This window comes from Callospermophilus lateralis, chromosome 10 (assembly GCF_048772815.1).
Source record: "Callospermophilus lateralis isolate mCalLat2 chromosome 10, mCalLat2.hap1, whole genome shotgun sequence".
NCBI classification, from domain to species: Eukaryota; Metazoa; Chordata; class Mammalia; order Rodentia; family Sciuridae; genus Callospermophilus; species Callospermophilus lateralis.
The window spans coordinates 27,008,469-27,026,211 of NC_135314.1; the positions used below are offsets into that span (position 1 = coordinate 27,008,469).

The 17,743-nt window shown below is 34.7% G+C and overlaps 1 protein-coding gene across 1 annotated transcript in view; it reads right to left on the minus strand.

Moving 5' to 3' along the window:
* The window catches only part of LOC143407775 (multidrug resistance-associated protein 1-like), an 89,427-nt gene that overhangs the window by 64,848 nt on the left and 6,836 nt on the right, over positions 1 to 17,743 (minus strand). Inside the window, exons 3-5 of the mRNA XM_077110388.1 lie at positions 9,895 to 10,042; positions 9,083 to 9,225; positions 2,011 to 2,188 (exon numbers count right to left, since the gene is read on the minus strand). Of these exons, the coding sequence (XP_076966503.1) occupies positions 2,011 to 2,188; positions 9,083 to 9,225; positions 9,895 to 10,042 (469 nt within the window). The remainder of the gene's footprint in view (positions 1 to 2,010; positions 2,189 to 9,082; positions 9,226 to 9,894; positions 10,043 to 17,743) is intronic.

The following is a 17,743-nucleotide window of genomic DNA, read 5'->3' on the forward strand; positions in this document are numbered from 1 at the left end:
GCTAGGACAGTCACTTGAAGATATCTAAATATGAAATAAATCACAATCCCAAAACCTGTAAAGAAGAAAGGAAATTTATCTATTCCAATTAACCCCAAGGAGAGAGATTTGTGTTTCCTACCAAACTTCAGTCACTACAGCAGAATCTACTGAAGAGGCATGATGTACTCCTTTGATCCTTCAGTGATCTTTATTCTTTAACAGTCTCATTAGAGCCATAAGGGATTTCCCTTGGAGTCACTGTTCCCACTTACTTCCACAGACTTTCTGTCCTTGAAATGGACTCACCCAGGATACTTGATTTTCCTTTTCATTTTGGATACTTTGCTTTAATTTCTACTGCACTCCCCTTCAATTAAAGACTATTTTTTCGAGAAATGTTAGGTTCACAGCAAAACTATATCAGAGGCACTCTGATATAGTGCATCTCCCCACATAGCATTGACTCCTCTATTATCAACATTTCTGGAGTAGCACATGAGGTGTGAATGATGAACACACACTGACACATAATTATCACCAAAGCCCAGAGGTTACATTATATTTCAATCTTGTGTTGTGCATGCTATGGGCTAGGACAAATGTGTGACATAGTCACCAGTAGAGTGTCATAAAGAGTAGCTTCATTGCCTAAAACTTTTCTGAGCTCTGCCTTTTATGCTTATAAATCCACCATCTTTTGCTTCTGCTCTTTCAGGGTAGTTGATACTTTATGCTTGTAAATCTACTCACAATCCACATCCAAATACTAAGGCTTTAGTCACTGAATAAAATCCTGTTCAGTAGAGAATGTACATCAAAAGACAAGCGGCAGCATTTAAACAGATCCTAGATTCTTTTGTATCTCTCCTGCATGTTTGAATTCCTCTGTAATTATGATAGGACAGTCTCTCTTGCCCCCAATTTTAGGCTGAGCTATATAGCTCTGCTACAAGTTTACTTAATATTTATTGACTCAATGGGTCCTGGGTTATTCTAGGATTTCTAAAACACTCTATGTCCCCGTTTGACCCAACAGGATGAAATAGCCTATAATGCTTCTTGCTCAGCTCAATCTAAATTCTAATGTTTCCTTCTACTTAACAAGTTCTATAGGTCTCTAAAAGACTCTTTCAAGACTTTGTGTGAAAATTTCCATAACTATATTCAACTCTTGTAGATTTTCTGCTTACTTGATCTATTTAGTTCCACATACTATGTATGTTAACATTTCTTTCCAATTTCTTGAAGGCTTCTTTGTTCATTAATTTATTCATTCATTTACTGAGCCATCCAGCATTTATAAAAATATTAAAAAATCATATCTTAGATGACAAGGACACAACAGGCAGATGCATTTCTGTTCCAGATCTTGAAGCACCCAGAATTTACAGGAGGAGCACAAAGAAAGAACAAAACACAACCGCTGATTGAATAAATGGCTGATAACTAGGGGAAGGAGGAAACTCTTTAATTGTTGATAATTATGATATAAATGAAAGGCTCTGTATAGAAACAAGGTAGTGTTTAAAACAGTATTTTCTAAAAAGGATAAACTTTAAGTCTGAGGGATGAAACTTAGGATCAAAGAGAAGGAAACAATTATTGCACAAAGCAGGATGGATTTGTTGCATAAAAAATTGAGCAGTGAAATCAGACAAAAGTAAAAAGCATGACAGTGAAAAGAAGAAATTTTATCAATGCTCAAATATACAATCAGGAAAACATTCAATTCCATTTGCTTTTGAAGGAGGAGTTAAGTGACATAACAGTAGACAAAGAAACCATTTAGTTTCCCAGTTGAAGGCTGTCTAGAAGTTTTAGGGACAATAGGGAGAGGGAGAGAATCCCCTAGGGAAATTAATGCAACCAGATTGATGAGTCAGTTCTGTATTGGAGTAAAACAAATGTTCATGCAAAGGACACCTTAAGCACTTTTTAATATATTCCGCTACTTTCCCAGTTCCATTATTTTAAAGCATATCAAGAGTGCAATCCACTTAAAATTGGGAAATCCTTGAATATTTTTACCTTTTTGTAGATCAGTCCAGTTACAGCTGTTTTTATTTTTGCTGAGGTGAGCAAGCTAAAACGTTGATACTGCTGAAGGATCAAGGTTTGGGAAAAGGCTACAGCAAAAAGTGCAACAGCATAACCATAGCCAGTCCAGCTTGAACCTGGGGTGTGTTCACAGAAAATGATCATTTGCCTGGATGTCATAAAAATTGAGAAAAGGGAAGAAATGTTAAATACCTGAAGTAGTTAAATGCTTGTGAGAGTTAGGTATTGTTAACACCACACACAACACACACACACACACACACACACATACACACACCTGTATGTTCTTCTGTACCTGCTCAATTTGGTGTCCTTCTCTTTCCTTGTTTTTTAAACTCGTGCATTAGATGACAAAGTAAGTAAAATCATCAATTACTATCACAGGCTTGTGGGTATGAGGTTATTTTCTGGTTTTCATATGGTAATGTCATCAAATAATTAACTCTTCTAATCTGACTTCATCAGAAATGTTGGGACAGATACATTAAAAAGCAAACTTTTTTTCTTCAAAATGATGCAAATGTAGGAAAACACGAAAATCAGAACTCAAGAAGTGGTATTTTAGGATGAAACACAGGTGTCTTATTTATTTGTTTGTTTGTTTTTGGTAATGGGGATAGAACCCAGAGCCCCTTTACTGCCGCAGTCTCTCGGCTGGGCACAAATCACGAGTCTCCACACAGCTTGTAGATTCAAACAGCAATTCTTTATTCCCGAACTCACACCGGCCGTCTACAAACACGTTCTGGGGGAATCCAGGTTCTCTGCCCAAATCCAATCCGCCCAAATCCACTCCTGCCTAAATTCCCCGCATGGGCTTCTGTCTCTCAAAATATACTGTCTGACCCTAAGCACTCAAGAGGAACTCAGCAGCAGGATACGCCCTATTCCAAAAGAGGAACACCCTAATCTCCTATTACTAAACCACCCTATTCTAAAGGGGAAACACCCTACTCTCCTATTATGCTAAACTGCCCTATTCTAAAGGGGGAACACCCTAAACACGGATCCTGCCCTGGTCCTTGAGCAAGGTCACCTTTCAGAAGTCCTTCCACTAGACAGCATGGGAGTAAGCTGGCAAGGAATTTGTCATACCTACTTGGCTGATGGCTCCCAGCACTTTACTACTAAGCAACATCCCTATTTCTTTTTATTTTGAGATAGGACCTCAAACTTGTGATCCTTCTTCCTCAGCCTCCTGATTTTCCAGAATAACAGGCATGTACCACCACACTCAGCCACAGACACCTGTATTAAAGACTTGGTTTATGTCTCACCTTTTATTGTTACTTTTATCCATATTCAGTTTCTCTCTTCTCTACATTTTCTCACTTTCTCAACTTTGACTGTGACCAAAACTTAGTCATGATCATTACTGCCAAGGAGATGGTGAAACAGTGGGACAGTTCTAATCGTAACTATCTTATAACTATCTCGATTGGCTTTTGTCTTTCAGTTGTAAACATTGATTAAGATTCAGAGTGCCTTATGTCCAATGTTGATAACATTTACATATGGTCTTACCCTGTTTTAAAGCATCTACATGACTGAAGATAATAACTTTAAAAGACTACATATATTCCACATAACTGTGAAAACAACATGGGCATATAGAATGAGATAGTAAATAAATCAGTACATCATTTATTTTGCAGACCTACAGTTCTTGGTTTATTTAAGTGGTCCCTTCTAATTCATAGGTAAAATCCATAAGATTAGAAGTTTTATAAATATATTTTTTTCATTGTGAACTCTGGAGATACAAAAATGGTCCTTATCATCCAATAGCTATCTTGAGTGAATTTGTAAGTTATATAACCAGAAAAATAAAGCATATGTAATTAGGTAAGATCATATCTAAATATTTCTAAAAGACTAATGAATTTAAAAACTCACTCTTTATATAGCTTAACAATTAAGGTGGTAGATAAAAATAAATTTCTAAGAGTTGATCTCTTATATTGACAGTTTGAACTGCTAGTGGATGTGTTGCTCAAATTGCTTTATAAACCAAGGACTTCAAATATTAACATTATTAAAATCAGCTTTTAGAATAATATATATGTATATATGTGTATGTGTGTCTCTAAAACTAATATTAAAACTTCTTGAAAATTATTTGGGGCATTATATATTCTCAGTGACATTATTAAATTATTCCATTTCCCAGAGGGACATACTAATAATGGGAGTTTCTTAACTGATCTCTTAACTGAATTTCTTAACTGATCTCTATTGGGTGGCATCTACTAGAACAATAAATTATTTTTGCAAAGGCAATTTAACAAAATGCCTTTTGGGTCTCTGAATAAGTACCACACAGATTCTACACATTATTTATGAAATATTAAAAATAATCTGTGCTCTAGATATGGTAAAATCCATAAAACTATTTGTGATATTAGATATAAAGATTCATTTTTTGTTTGGCTGATGTTAGAATAAATTCCATAAAGAGGGATAAAGAGAAAGTATTATAATCCAAAAAGAAAAACATCTCTTCTACTAGCAAATTAACAAAAGCATTATTTTATATGCTTGATCACACATATGTGTCATAATCATATGACAGAGTTCCCTCATCTTTAAAAATAGTCCTCTCCATAACTTTTCCTTATGAACAGAATATATATATATATATATATATATATATATATATATATATATATATATCTCAAAACTAGCTCATAAATTCAGCTCTGTTGAGTCTAAATCATGTTCATGCAAACTCATAAAAACTCATTCTTTCTGATTACCGAGTTGCTCCTCAGTGTAGAAATTTTAAGGTTATTCAGTTACTGTAGAATGAGAATCTCTGGGAAGAGTGTACTTTGCTGATGTCCATTTATTCAGTGTGCAATTCAGGAAATGTGTTGAGGCTCTATGTGCCAGGTTTATGGCAGCGGCTGAGGAGTGAATAACACCTGGAGGAGCCTGTTGTCTAAACAGGGACAAAGGCTGACTCATTTCATTGCCTAAGCAGTGACAAAGGCTGACTCATTTCAATGAAATATTAAAATTTCTGTTTTGCAAGTGTGGTCAAGTATGTGTGTTGCAAGACACAGGCCTTCTTTGATAGTACAAATTTTGGGAGAATACAGAGACACTGACTTGCTATAACACATTATTATTTTAGGAGAGACTGTGGCCATAGTGAGATTCTCTAATGACTTTCTTGAGCAGCAGTCATTGGTAAATGGGAAGAAAGAGATGGATAACTGGCCATTCCCAGCCATCTTAGCTCAGGTGTCTGAGTTAAGAAGGTAGGCAGCTATCTGGGACATTCCAGTACCAGCAAAGAGGGAGAAGAAACAAGGTCACCCAACCAACACCCAGAACCAGGGCACCAGACATAACATCTCCATTTGAGTTACTGCAGCTATGTCTAGCTGTTCAAGACACTGAACTGTGAAGTAGAGAAAAGCAATACTTGCCTGAAGTTCTGACCCTCCAACTTATGAGATTAATGAAACTTCTGTGTTATGTCATTAAGTTTTGACATGGCTGATTTTGCCACATTAGATAACCAAAGCAGGGCAGGAGAGGAAGAAGATGGTGCTAAATGCCTGTGATAAGTAGCTTTCTCTTCACACACAAGGAAACTGTAGGATCACTCTTGGCATAAACTGAGGTGAGGAACAAAGACGTGGAAGGAAGACATCTTTTATTGTGTCTGGGGGTGAGTGGTTTAATCCAGGGTACATTTGGTTTATATTTCTAAATAAAAGGAAGTGAATCAGAGAATTTTAGGGGGATATCATAGGAACAGTTTTCTGATACCAATGCACACCTTCTTCTTGGGCTTCCTGATGCCATTCTTTCTTCCTTTTATTTATATTTTTTTTATTTCTTCATTTTTTTATTGGTGTATTACAGTTGTATATATTGATGGGATCCGCTGTTACATATGTGTGTACACGCACACAATATTGACACCATTCTTTCTTGGTTCTCTAGTTTCTACACTAGTCATTCCTTCTCAATATCCCCTGATAGATTTCTTCATCTTCACCAACTCTACGCATTGGAATAGCTGATGGCTTTGTCTATGGACATCTTTACTTCTCGACACGTGTGCTCATAGCCTCATCCAGAACAGTGGCTGGACCCCCACCCCAGTCCAATTCAGAATAATCCCAGTTTAATCACTGATGCCTCCACCTTTCCCTCTTCCAGACTTGTATAGAGAGTTGCTTACTCAACCTTTTAATCTAAATTGCTGTGTCAGGAATACCCAAGACCATTCAATGATTCATTAGGAGAACTTACAGCACTTGGCATACAGTCATAAACACAGCTGATTTATTATGGTGAAAGAATACAAAGCAAAATCAGCAATGAGAAAAAATGTGCATGAGTTGAAGTCCAGGGGAAAACAGGCACAAGCTTCCAAAGTTCCTTTTTCTCTTTCAGCAAAATCACAAAGAACACACTTAATTCCCCCAGCAACTAGTCACTGGTGTGAAATATTTTCTGCCAGGCAAATTTGGTGGAAAACCAGTATGTAGGGTGGTTGGCCCAATATTTTTCCTTTTTCTTAATCCATATCAAAATTCTGGACTCCTAGAAGGACAGCAGGTGTTTGGCACAATTAACTATATCAACAGTTTGGATATAATTGAACCCCTCTCTATCCGTTCAGGTCGTGAGAACCCTCTTGAAATCTCAGCTCCAGATGTCAGCCACAGACCACTCTCACCAGCAGCCCTTCTGGAGTGCACAGTCAGGCCTGCTATGTCAATTCTTTCTTGCACAGTGGTTGATAGATATTTCAAATTTAGAAAGTCCAAAAGCAAACTGAATTCCCTAATCTAGTCTTTCCTGAGTATTCATAATACACAGTGACTTCATTACCTTCTGACTTAAGTTAAAAAAAAATACTCTGAAGGCATTCCTGATACCTCTCCTCCTTCCTCAACCTACATTCTAACCATCGGTATGTCCTCCTTTGTCTCCACTTCTAAACCAGAGCCAGACTCTGTCCACTTTTTATCACCTTCATCACCACAGCCTATTTGAAGCCACCACTCACTTTCGCCTGCATCACATCAATGGACACTTAACTGGTGTTCCTTCGGATCCACTTCCTCTTCCTTACTTGATTCTCTACACAGCAGCCAGAACAATCACAGAAAAACTTGAGTCTAATCACATTCTGCCCTTGAAATCTTCCAAAGGCCTCTCTTCTAACTCTCTCCATCATCTTTTCACAAGGCCCTTCAAGATCTCCTGACTCACTCTGAGCCTTTCTGACCTTAATCTTATCACTTTTCCTTTCAGCCTTCTTCTGCTCCAATGTCACTTGCCACCTTACAAGCCCTCAAAGATGCAAACTATGTCCTTAGCTCTTACCTTTTCCCTTTATGTAACCTCAAATTACAACAGATATTGTCTTGGTTAACTTTCTAACTTCTTTCAGGACTTTGCTCAAATGTCACCTTATCACCAATGTCATCTTCAGTCACCTAATAAATCAAATAGAAATGTACAGTTCCTCATTTGGCTTTGTTCTTTTACTTTCCTAAGCACTGATTATTTCTAGATATTGTTTATATTTATTAATTTGTTTATTCTCATATCATCCTAAGTGTCACAATGGAACTTTGTTTTGATTTTTTTCTATCCCTATAGTCTACCTAGAATAGTGTTTGGCATATAATAGATGCTCAATTAATATAGGATAAATATGCTCCTAGAAATTATCTGAAATTCAGGTAACTCATGATTAATTATATTTTCATGAATTAAATGACTAAATTGTTTTTAAAAACTCTAACTAGTTTGAAAAACTATGTATCTTCAATGCTAAAATAAAATAACAGGTTAATAATAAATGTTTTCTTCAAATAACAGAAGTAAGGTAATTACTCCTTTAAAAATGTGGTACACAATCAAGGCTTCAAGTTCATTGCCTTTAATCCCTTGTAGGCAGATATTATAGAAATGCTTTAACATAGATATTATAAAAAATCCTTGAGAAAAATACATATACAAAGATATATCTACAAATATGTACATGTTAATTAGTAGTGATGTATATACATATGTGTGTGTATATACATCACTACTATAAATTATTATTATATATATAATCTGACATAGTCATTATATATTAGTACCTTGGTTGATAAAGTTCAATTCTCAAAAGACCACAGCTAAAAACAAATATCAAAAGTATCTATCACTGCATTTTATAAACATACATTCAAACTATTTTTCAAGAGTTCAATCATTACCCTGGTAGTTTTTACCTATGTGGACTAGGCAAATTAGTTAAACCTCTCTGTTTCTATATTGTAATCCTAGGTGTAAAAATACATGCTACTTCCTTGTTGGATGTTGTAAAGGTTAAGTAAACTAATTAATAGAACTTTCATTTTATGCTTTAACTTGACTTGGTGAAGGAAAACCCAGATAGCTGATAATACAATTTTCCATGAGGGAGTTCCTAGAAGAGATTAGCATTTTAGTTAGTAGACTGATATTGGAAGGCCTAGTGTGTCATCCAGTCAATTGGTGGCCTGGATAAAAAACAAAAATGAGAAAAGGGCAAGTTTGTATTGTTTTCTGAGTAAAAATTACTATAATTCCCATTTCCTACCCTTGAGTGTCTTACTTCCAGGTTCTCGGGTCTTTAGATTTGTATTGAATTACACACTGGCTTTCCAGTTTATTGACTGCAGATTGTGGAAATTTCTTGATTTCCCTAATTTCATGAGCCAATTCTCATAATTAATTCCCCTCTTATAAATCTGTCTGTCTGTCTGTTTGGTCTGTTTCTCCAGACAACTCTGACAATACCATTAATACAAAGATTTTATAGCATCACTTACTACATTGTTGGCCTCAGTAAACACTGACTATAGTATCACAATTTATATTCACATCACAGATAATCCCAATACAGTGTTCATACAGTAAATAAAATTCATAAAAAAGAAACTTTCCTACTCTTTTCTAGGAGAAATTTTATAGTGGAATATTTGCTTAGCATTTACCTGTGAGGAGAAAATAAAGAAAAAACAATAAGCTTTCAACTTACTTCATTATGATTGGGCTAGTGAAGGACAAAATATCAGCAAACATTTTGAATAAAGCAACTTGAATCAGGGAAGACTTAAATGTATTCCACAATGCAGAGAGTAGAGATGGCTTCCTGGTATGGTCCTCTCTATGAAAAGATGCCTATGTAATTAAAGAGAATGGAAACAATGAGAAAATTGGACAGAACTAATATAAATAAAAGTAAAATATACATACAATATTACTACAAAAATAGCAATCCATTCCAAAGTTAATAAAGCAACATTGAAAGAATAAATTCAGTTAAGTTGAAAATGTGACCCATATCATTGATATCCAGGTGCACAGGTGTTAATTACACCACATGGGAGAAAAAAAGCAATGGCTGTATTTAGTGAAAAACAACTTCATTTACTCATCACTTTTTGAAATTATTTCATTAATACCAATACTTCCTTATCTCCAAGTTACATTTTCTTTTGAGGATGTTAAACAAGGATATATGTATATATATGTGATGCTATATATGGAATATTTGCCCCACAAACTTGCTGTGGTCACCATGTGACTTACTTTGACCAATAGATGTATACTATGAGATATAGGAACCATCTTTGCCACAATGACTGACAAACCAAATATACATAAAGGGAAGAGATGCTGAAAAATTTGAGTATAGAAATTGTGCTTATGAAAATGGTTTGTCACTGCAAATAATTTAGGGGATTTTTGTATTAATAACAATAATATCTCACATTTAGAAAAATCTTTATCTAGCTTTACATAGTAGTCAACTTCTTGAGTAATTAATAAAATTTAATAATTAATTACCCTTACCTTTTGCCTGTCTTGATTCCTTAAAACTTCCTTCCTCCATTGCTTTTCAAAGATGGGACACACAATGTAGGGAGAATCACTTTCATTTAGTTCACAAAGATCCTCTCTTTCCAAAGGTTTCTTATAGCCTAAAATAATTATTCTAAAAATAAAATGGTAAGGTAAATAATTCAGCATAATCAGTAATTAATTTAAATAATTTTACATGCATTTATTTTACTCCCTGGGTTATAAATTGCTTTATTGATTAGGATAGAATGACCAGATTGTATATTTTAAAATTCGTACAACTTTATTACAGAGTTAAATGATGTATTACAATTATTTGTAGTTTTTAAAATGGCTATTTAGATATTCAATAATTTAGTGAAACACCAACTTCATTACTCATCTTACATTTGGAAAACGTATTACTCACGTATCTTACCTCCTTTACTGAAATATCAGTAGCAAACTTTTACAGTTAAGTTATTCACCCACTTATTCAAGAACCCACATTTGCATTTTAGGCTTGTGCAGAGGAGAAATGGATCCACCCTTTGAGTTTGCAACTTTTTGCTATTCTATTGGAAATTTATTTGCTTTTTCTGATTTGACTGTAGAGATTTTCCAACAATATGTAGACTATCTGTCCTTAGCCCATAAACTTTGACCTTGGCTATATGACTTACTCTGACCAGTAGAATACCAGCCAATGTGAGAGTGCCATTTTTGAGTTGACACCTGAAGATGGCAAGTTTCTGCAAACCTCTTAGAGTTTGCATCCCCCTTCCTTCAAAGGGCCCAAGGTGCACCGTAAACGATTCTGTGAGAACAGTGCGTCTAAATTGAAAGGCAGACAAACATGCACAATCTAGTCAGACCACAAAACTTATTGTGGGAAATGATGAACTGCACATTCCCTCAGCAATCCTTCTGTTCTACCATCTTCCTGCTAATGGAAATCTTACATTATTCAGTTGAAAGTCTCGTGAACTTGGGAACAGCCCATATTCCAGTAGCTGAATTATGGATTATGGTTGGTCTAAAGCAGTCCTGGAAATCCCATTACACTTTACTTGGGGTTAGGAACATAACTAACTAGTTATGGCTAATTATACTGAAACAAAAATATGTTGGGGAGAAATTTTGATTTCAAAAGAAACTATAAAACTTGAAGCAGAGAAATATTTTGCTACCCCTTTCCTTCTGCTTACTCTTGTTCACATACTGAAGAAATGATGTTCTGATATAGAACCTGCTATGGTTTGGATGTCCTCTCCAAAACTTATCTGGAAATGTAATTGCCATTGTAACGGCATTAAGAGGGGGACCTTTAAGAGGTGGTGAGGCAATGTGGATTAAGTCATCCTCATGAAAAGGATCAACTTGTTGGAGGGAGTGGACAATAGGGTGAGATCTACTGATTTCCTGTCACCTGTTTGTCCATTTGCTTTTCACCAAGCCTATGCAGCATGGAAACACTAACAGCACAAAGGCCATGCTTGGAATCTCCCAGCTTTCACCACTCTGACAAGTTAATTTCTCCCCCAAGAATTTATGCATATCATATTTCATACATTTGATTCAAGTGGGTTATGAACTCCCATTTTTACCCCATATGCAGATTGCAGAATCATATGGGTCACACCTCCACGTTTTTACATAGTGCCATACTAGTGACTGTTGTATTCAAGAGCTTTGTAATGTTTTGAACAACCAATAATAAAAAAAAAAATTAACCTAACTCTTCCACAAGTTCAGCATTAGGGCTTATTATTCAATCATGTTGATAAACCTTCAAATTTAAATAATTACACTCTTTATATTTTAAAGTGCAAAAAAAAAAAACAGAAAAGAATTTATGCAGTCTGAGGTATATGGTTACAGAACTAGGAAGTGGACTAAGACACTACCTTTGCCATCAGAGGTGAAAAGCCAATGAGAAGCATGGAAAGTGGGAAGACAGGAAATGCCGGGGCCTTTCATAGCACTTTTGAGGTAGCTCACCAGCATGTTCCATGTCTTTCTCTCACTAACATAAGAAAATAAATACAATTAACCCTTGTTGAATGATGAGACACATTCCCAGAGATATGCTATTAGGCAATTTTGTTGTGCAAACATCAAAAGGTGTCGTTAAAGGAACCTAGATGGCATAGGTCAGTCACTTGGCATGGCTTCTTTATGCAATCAGGAGCCATGGTAAACCTGAGATGTACTAGGGTGTTGATGGCATATCCCAGAAGATAGTTTTACAGTGCATTTTTTTTTTTAGTAAACAGAAGGCATACACTCTAAAATAATGATAAAAGTATAATACAGTAAATATGTAAAGCAGTAACAGAGGTGTTTATTATTATTATAAAGTATTAGGTACTATATATAATCAGATGTGATATACTTTTACACAAGTGGCAGTGCAGTGGGGTAGTTTACACCAACAATGCCACAAACACAAAAGTGAGTAATGCACTCTTATGACGTTGTGACCAAAATGTCGTTATGTCAACTCATAGTCATGTCTGTACTTGTTTAAGCTATTATTATTTGACTATTCTGTTACTTAAATCCAAACACAATCCTCAGTGATAGAATTCAGATATAGTCTGTGAGCTTCGTGATGTGACTTGCACAGTAAAAAAAAAAAAAAAAAATTAAACTCATTTATATCTAATCCTTCCAACTCTCTAGCCTCAGTTCCTTCAATTATAAAATACATTAGACCAAGAAACCATAGCCAAGTATTATACTACTCCAACTGGGTCTACTTCATTTTCATTGATACTGAAAAATCTCAACCGATTGACGCTGGGATGAATGTAAACCCTGTGGTAACTGGATTCTCCACTGGATTCAATTTTACTTTTATTGTAATACATAGTAGCATACTACAATCCTTATTTAACAAAAAGGCCCAAATGTAATAAGAAAGTACCATCAGTAATCATGTTTCTGTTGGCTCAGATATGCTGGACATTTTCCTGAAGTGCACTTTTAAAAACATATTAAGCAATAAACTCCTTTCATGTCATATTAAGTCCTTCTATTCCATTGCATAAAATAAATATTCATTTTCAAAATAAGATCACATTGATTTTTCAGAAAAGCATTTTTAATAACATTTACTGCCTCAGCATTTTGAGATAGAACTGTGCAAAACTCAGCGGTTTTGGTTCAGGGATAAGTGACCCCTAGCTTTCATGCTGAGTCTCCAAATAATGCAGTATCTAGAAGTGACACTTCAGCTGAATTGATTGTGATTTTCATGGCTCTGTAATTTAGCTACCTTGACTTCCTTTTTCCCAGGTGTGTGCTCCCTCCCCATCTTTTGTTCTCTGTGATAAACTTTTAAGACTCTGATCACATGGGGCAGTCTTATATTCCCACTTAAGAGTTTGGGAAAAGAGGAAGTGTACAAGTGGTATTTCTTTATATTAAATGTTGAGGGAGCTTTTTGGGAAGCAACTAGAATCAATAGTTGACCTTCTCCATGAGTGAAATTTTGCATTTGCTGGATCCTATCAACTTGTGGTCCTTCTTCTCAAAGCAATTATCAGATTCCAATGTGCATCTAGTATTTGTTAGAATAATTTTTCTCTTCAAAGCGTATTTTTTTTCAGTTCACCTAATCCTCACAACTCTTTAAAGTAGGCAGGGCAGTATTCATTTCAATTTTTACAGGTGGTTAGACACCATGAACTCTAGGGACAGGTTGCAGTTTTTTCAATGTGAAATAAATTAATGCTACTTTAACAAAAGGCAGACAGTTGCTTTGAAATGTGATAACATCACTCCATTTTTAATTTTGTCATCATAGACAGAATTTTGAACATATGTAATATTAACAAGTGTCATTTAATTAGAAAGATGGGGCAAAATATAATTTTGTAGATGAATAAATTTGAATACTTGCAAAACAAAAACAGAGAGCATTTTCATTTATATTACTATTAGTCACCTTTTAAAGATTTCTGGGAAGGGGTGATTGTCCCTTTTTTTTGAGTAGATAAGAAAAGGAATGAATCAATCTGTCCAAAACTCATTGACTGAAATAAAGCCAGTTAATGTGTACATTTTATTAATGTGTGAATAAGAGGTAGGACATATTGGAGAATGTATGTCTAGTTAAAATAATGACCCAACTGCGACCCATAAAAACATTAACTAGATTTTTCCACATATATCAAGGGGATTATTCCATGACCATGATCATTATACACTAAAGACAGATTATATTTTCTAATAAAGGCTTGGTAATTATTTGATCATCAAAATGATCTAGATTTCTAGTACCTTAGGAATTAAGACTCATAAGCATATCATTTCCTAAGTAATGTATTGTCTGAGCTCATTTTTAATTGAATTATTCATATAATTTTGGGCAAAGTCGGCCTAGGAAATAATTTCTGACTTTATTTTACAACTGAAAACCAGACACAAGAATATAATTAAACAATGATTTCAGAGGGACATTCTCTTAAACAATAGATCTTTCCTTTGTTTAAATTTCAAATGTATTTATTTATTCTAATTTGTTATACATGACAGCAGAATGCACTTCAATTTATAGTACACATATAGAGCACAATTTTTCTTGTCTCTGGTTGTTAACAAAGTAGAGTCACATCATTCATGTCTTCATACATGTACATAGTTAGGGTAATGATGTCCATCTCATCCACCATCTTTCTTCCCCCCATACCCACTTCCTTCCCCTCCCTTGCCCTTGCACTATTTAAAGTTCCTCCATTCCTCCCATGCACCCACCCTACACACATCCGAATATGGATCAGCATCCACATATCAGAGAAAACATTCAGAATATTAGCATAATATTCTCCAACTCCATCCATTTACATGCAAATGCCATGATTTTATTCTCCTTTAATGCTGAGTATTATTCCATTGAGCATATATACCACAATTTCTTTACCCATTCATCTACTGAAGGGCATCTAGGTTGGTTCCACAGTTTAGCTATTGTGCATTGTGCTGCAATAAATACAGACACGGCTACATAACTGGTTTAAAGTCCTTTGGGTATAACCCAAGGAGTGGGATAGCTGGGTCAAATGGTGGTTTCATTCCAAGTTTTCCAAAGAATCTCCATACTGCTTTTCAGATTGGTTGCACTAATTTTCAGTCCCACCAGCAATATATAAGTGTGCCTTTTCCCTTATATCCTTGCCACCACTTATTGTTGTTTGTATTCTTAATAGCTGCCATTCTGACTGGCATGAGATGAAATCTTAGAGTAGTTTTGATTTGCATGTCTCTAATTGCTAGAGATGCTGAACATTTTTTCATGTCTTTGTTGGTCAAGTGTATATCATCTTCTAAGAAGTATCTGTTCAAATCTTTGGCCCATTAACTGATTGGGTTATTATTATTATTATTATTATTATTATTATTTTGGTGTTAAATTTTTGAAGTTTTTTTATATATCCTGGAGATTAGTGATCTATTTGATGTGCATGTGGTAAAAATTTGCTCCCAAGATGAAGGCTCTCTATTCACATCACAGATTGTTTTTGTTTTTTTTTTTTTTGCTGAGAAGAAACTTTTCAGTTTGAATTCATCCCATTTATTGATTCTTGATTTTATTTCTTGTGCTATAGGAGTCTTTCTTATTAAGAAAGTCAGAGTCTAATCCAACACGATGAAGATTTGGGCCAACTTTTTCTTCCATTAAGTGCAGGATGTCTGGTTTAATTCCTAGGTCCCTGATCCACTTTGAGTTGAGTTTTGTGCATGTGAGAAAAAGGGGCCATTTTGCTGCATATGGTTTTTCAGTTTTCCAAGCAACATTTGTTAAAGAAGTTAACAAATTCCCTTGGAATTGGTATGCTTTTGGTACCTTTGTCTAATATGAGATAACTGTATTTATGTGAATTTTTCTCTGTGTCCTCTATTCTGTACCATTGGTCTACAAATCTATTTTGGTGCAAATACCATGCCGCTTTTTGTTACTATTGCTCTGTAGTATAGTTTAAGGTCTGGTATTGTGATGCCTCCTGCTTCATTCTTCTTACTAAGGATTGCTTTAGCTATTCTGAGTCTCCCATTAAACAATAGTTATTTTCCAACTGCAATTGTCTAACTATCAAATAAAAAAATCAAGCCAGCGACATTTCCAAATAATAGCATACTATAAAAATATTTTGTATTTACTTCTGTTATGCTAAATTTAAATAAAATAAATATGATAGTCAGCAATTATAGCATGTTGGTATGTTTAATTAACTTAAGATATGGATTTCAAAATATTAGCATTTACAAAAATGTTATGCTTAAACTTAATTTCAGTTTCTTGCTTTAGGAATCCTAAAATAGTATTCACAAAGTTAAATATTACATACAATTTTATAGTTTTGTAATAAAAAATTAAATCTATATTTGACTGAAATTAATTTAATCTGTACAATTTAAATTCTTTGATATCTACAACTTTAAAATGACCCCAATTTTTTAAAACCACAATAAATAGGACTCTTTCTCTCAATTCACAGATGTTATAGAATCCAGGTTTGGAAAACATTTATATACAATGTGAATTTGAAAAGTCAAAAATCATTAACTGTAAATAGCACATAAGCACATATTACTATAATTTCTACCTAATTGTTTTTCTTCCTAATATGTAGTTTAATTGTATTAGTATAAAATTTTTGCCAAACTCTTTAAGTGGTTCCTAGGTTGATATAACTTGGAATTCTTACCATAATTCAGTTTTGTCTACCTGGAATTTGCCCTTAAGTATATACATTTTCTACTTAACCTGATTTCAAAAAAAAAAAAAAAAGACTAATCTTAAGGTTGCTAAATTTAAGGAAGAATATCCTGTATTTATTTTAATTTACTCCCTTTTTAACATTTAGCTCTATTGAACATTTTGTTTTATTATTATATTTTTTGATGGTGGTGGGGATTGAACACAGGGCCTTATGCATGCTAAGCACATGTTCTACCACTGAGCTACATCTGCTTATCTTTCTCCTTTTTTGATAACTCCTTTTTTCTTAATTGCTAATCATATTTCTGTCCTTGGATATTCCTCTTACATTGTGAATACCTGTATATAGTTTCCTTTGTAGACTGACTACAACTCCTCTCTTCATTTAAAAATGAAGGATTCCCAACAGAACATCTGTATTCAGAGGATTTTATTTCTTGACAGTCATATTCATACCAATGGTTTCAGCAACTGACCTATAATAATAAGTGACTCCCAAATCCATACTAGAGACCACATATCCAAATACCTGTTTAAATGATGCTTCTCATGCATCTCAGAGTAAAACTTCCCCCATCTGAGCCTACTTTTTTTTCCCCCACCACACCGGAACCTCACAGTTACCTGAACTAGAAATTGGCATCTAACCTACACTTTTCCCAGTCCTTCAATAATCTCATCCAATCCACACTTTTCTAAATAAATCTTCTAAATACTTTCTTCCTTTTTATCACCTTTATCATTATCTTATTTCAAAATGTGACCATAAATCTCCCAGGACACCCAAAGAGACTCTTTATAAATTTTCCTGTCTCCATTTCTATCTCTTATACACCTTGTCTACAAAATTGCAAAGGTGATGTTCTGAAATGCAAATATGTTCACATCACTCTTCTGTTATAGTTCTCCAGTGTCTTTTCATTCCCTTCATAATATTCTAAAGAAAGTCTCATGATCTCTCCCTCTGGGTTAGTCTTATGCCACTCTAATGTCCTGCAAGGTGTGAAGGGGCAGTTCTCTGTTCTTTCTGTGGCTTGCATGTGGCAACTTGGAATGCAACCTGATTCACTCCTACACATCTCTAAATATTGAATTAAGGTACATGTACTCATGAAACATTTCAAAGCA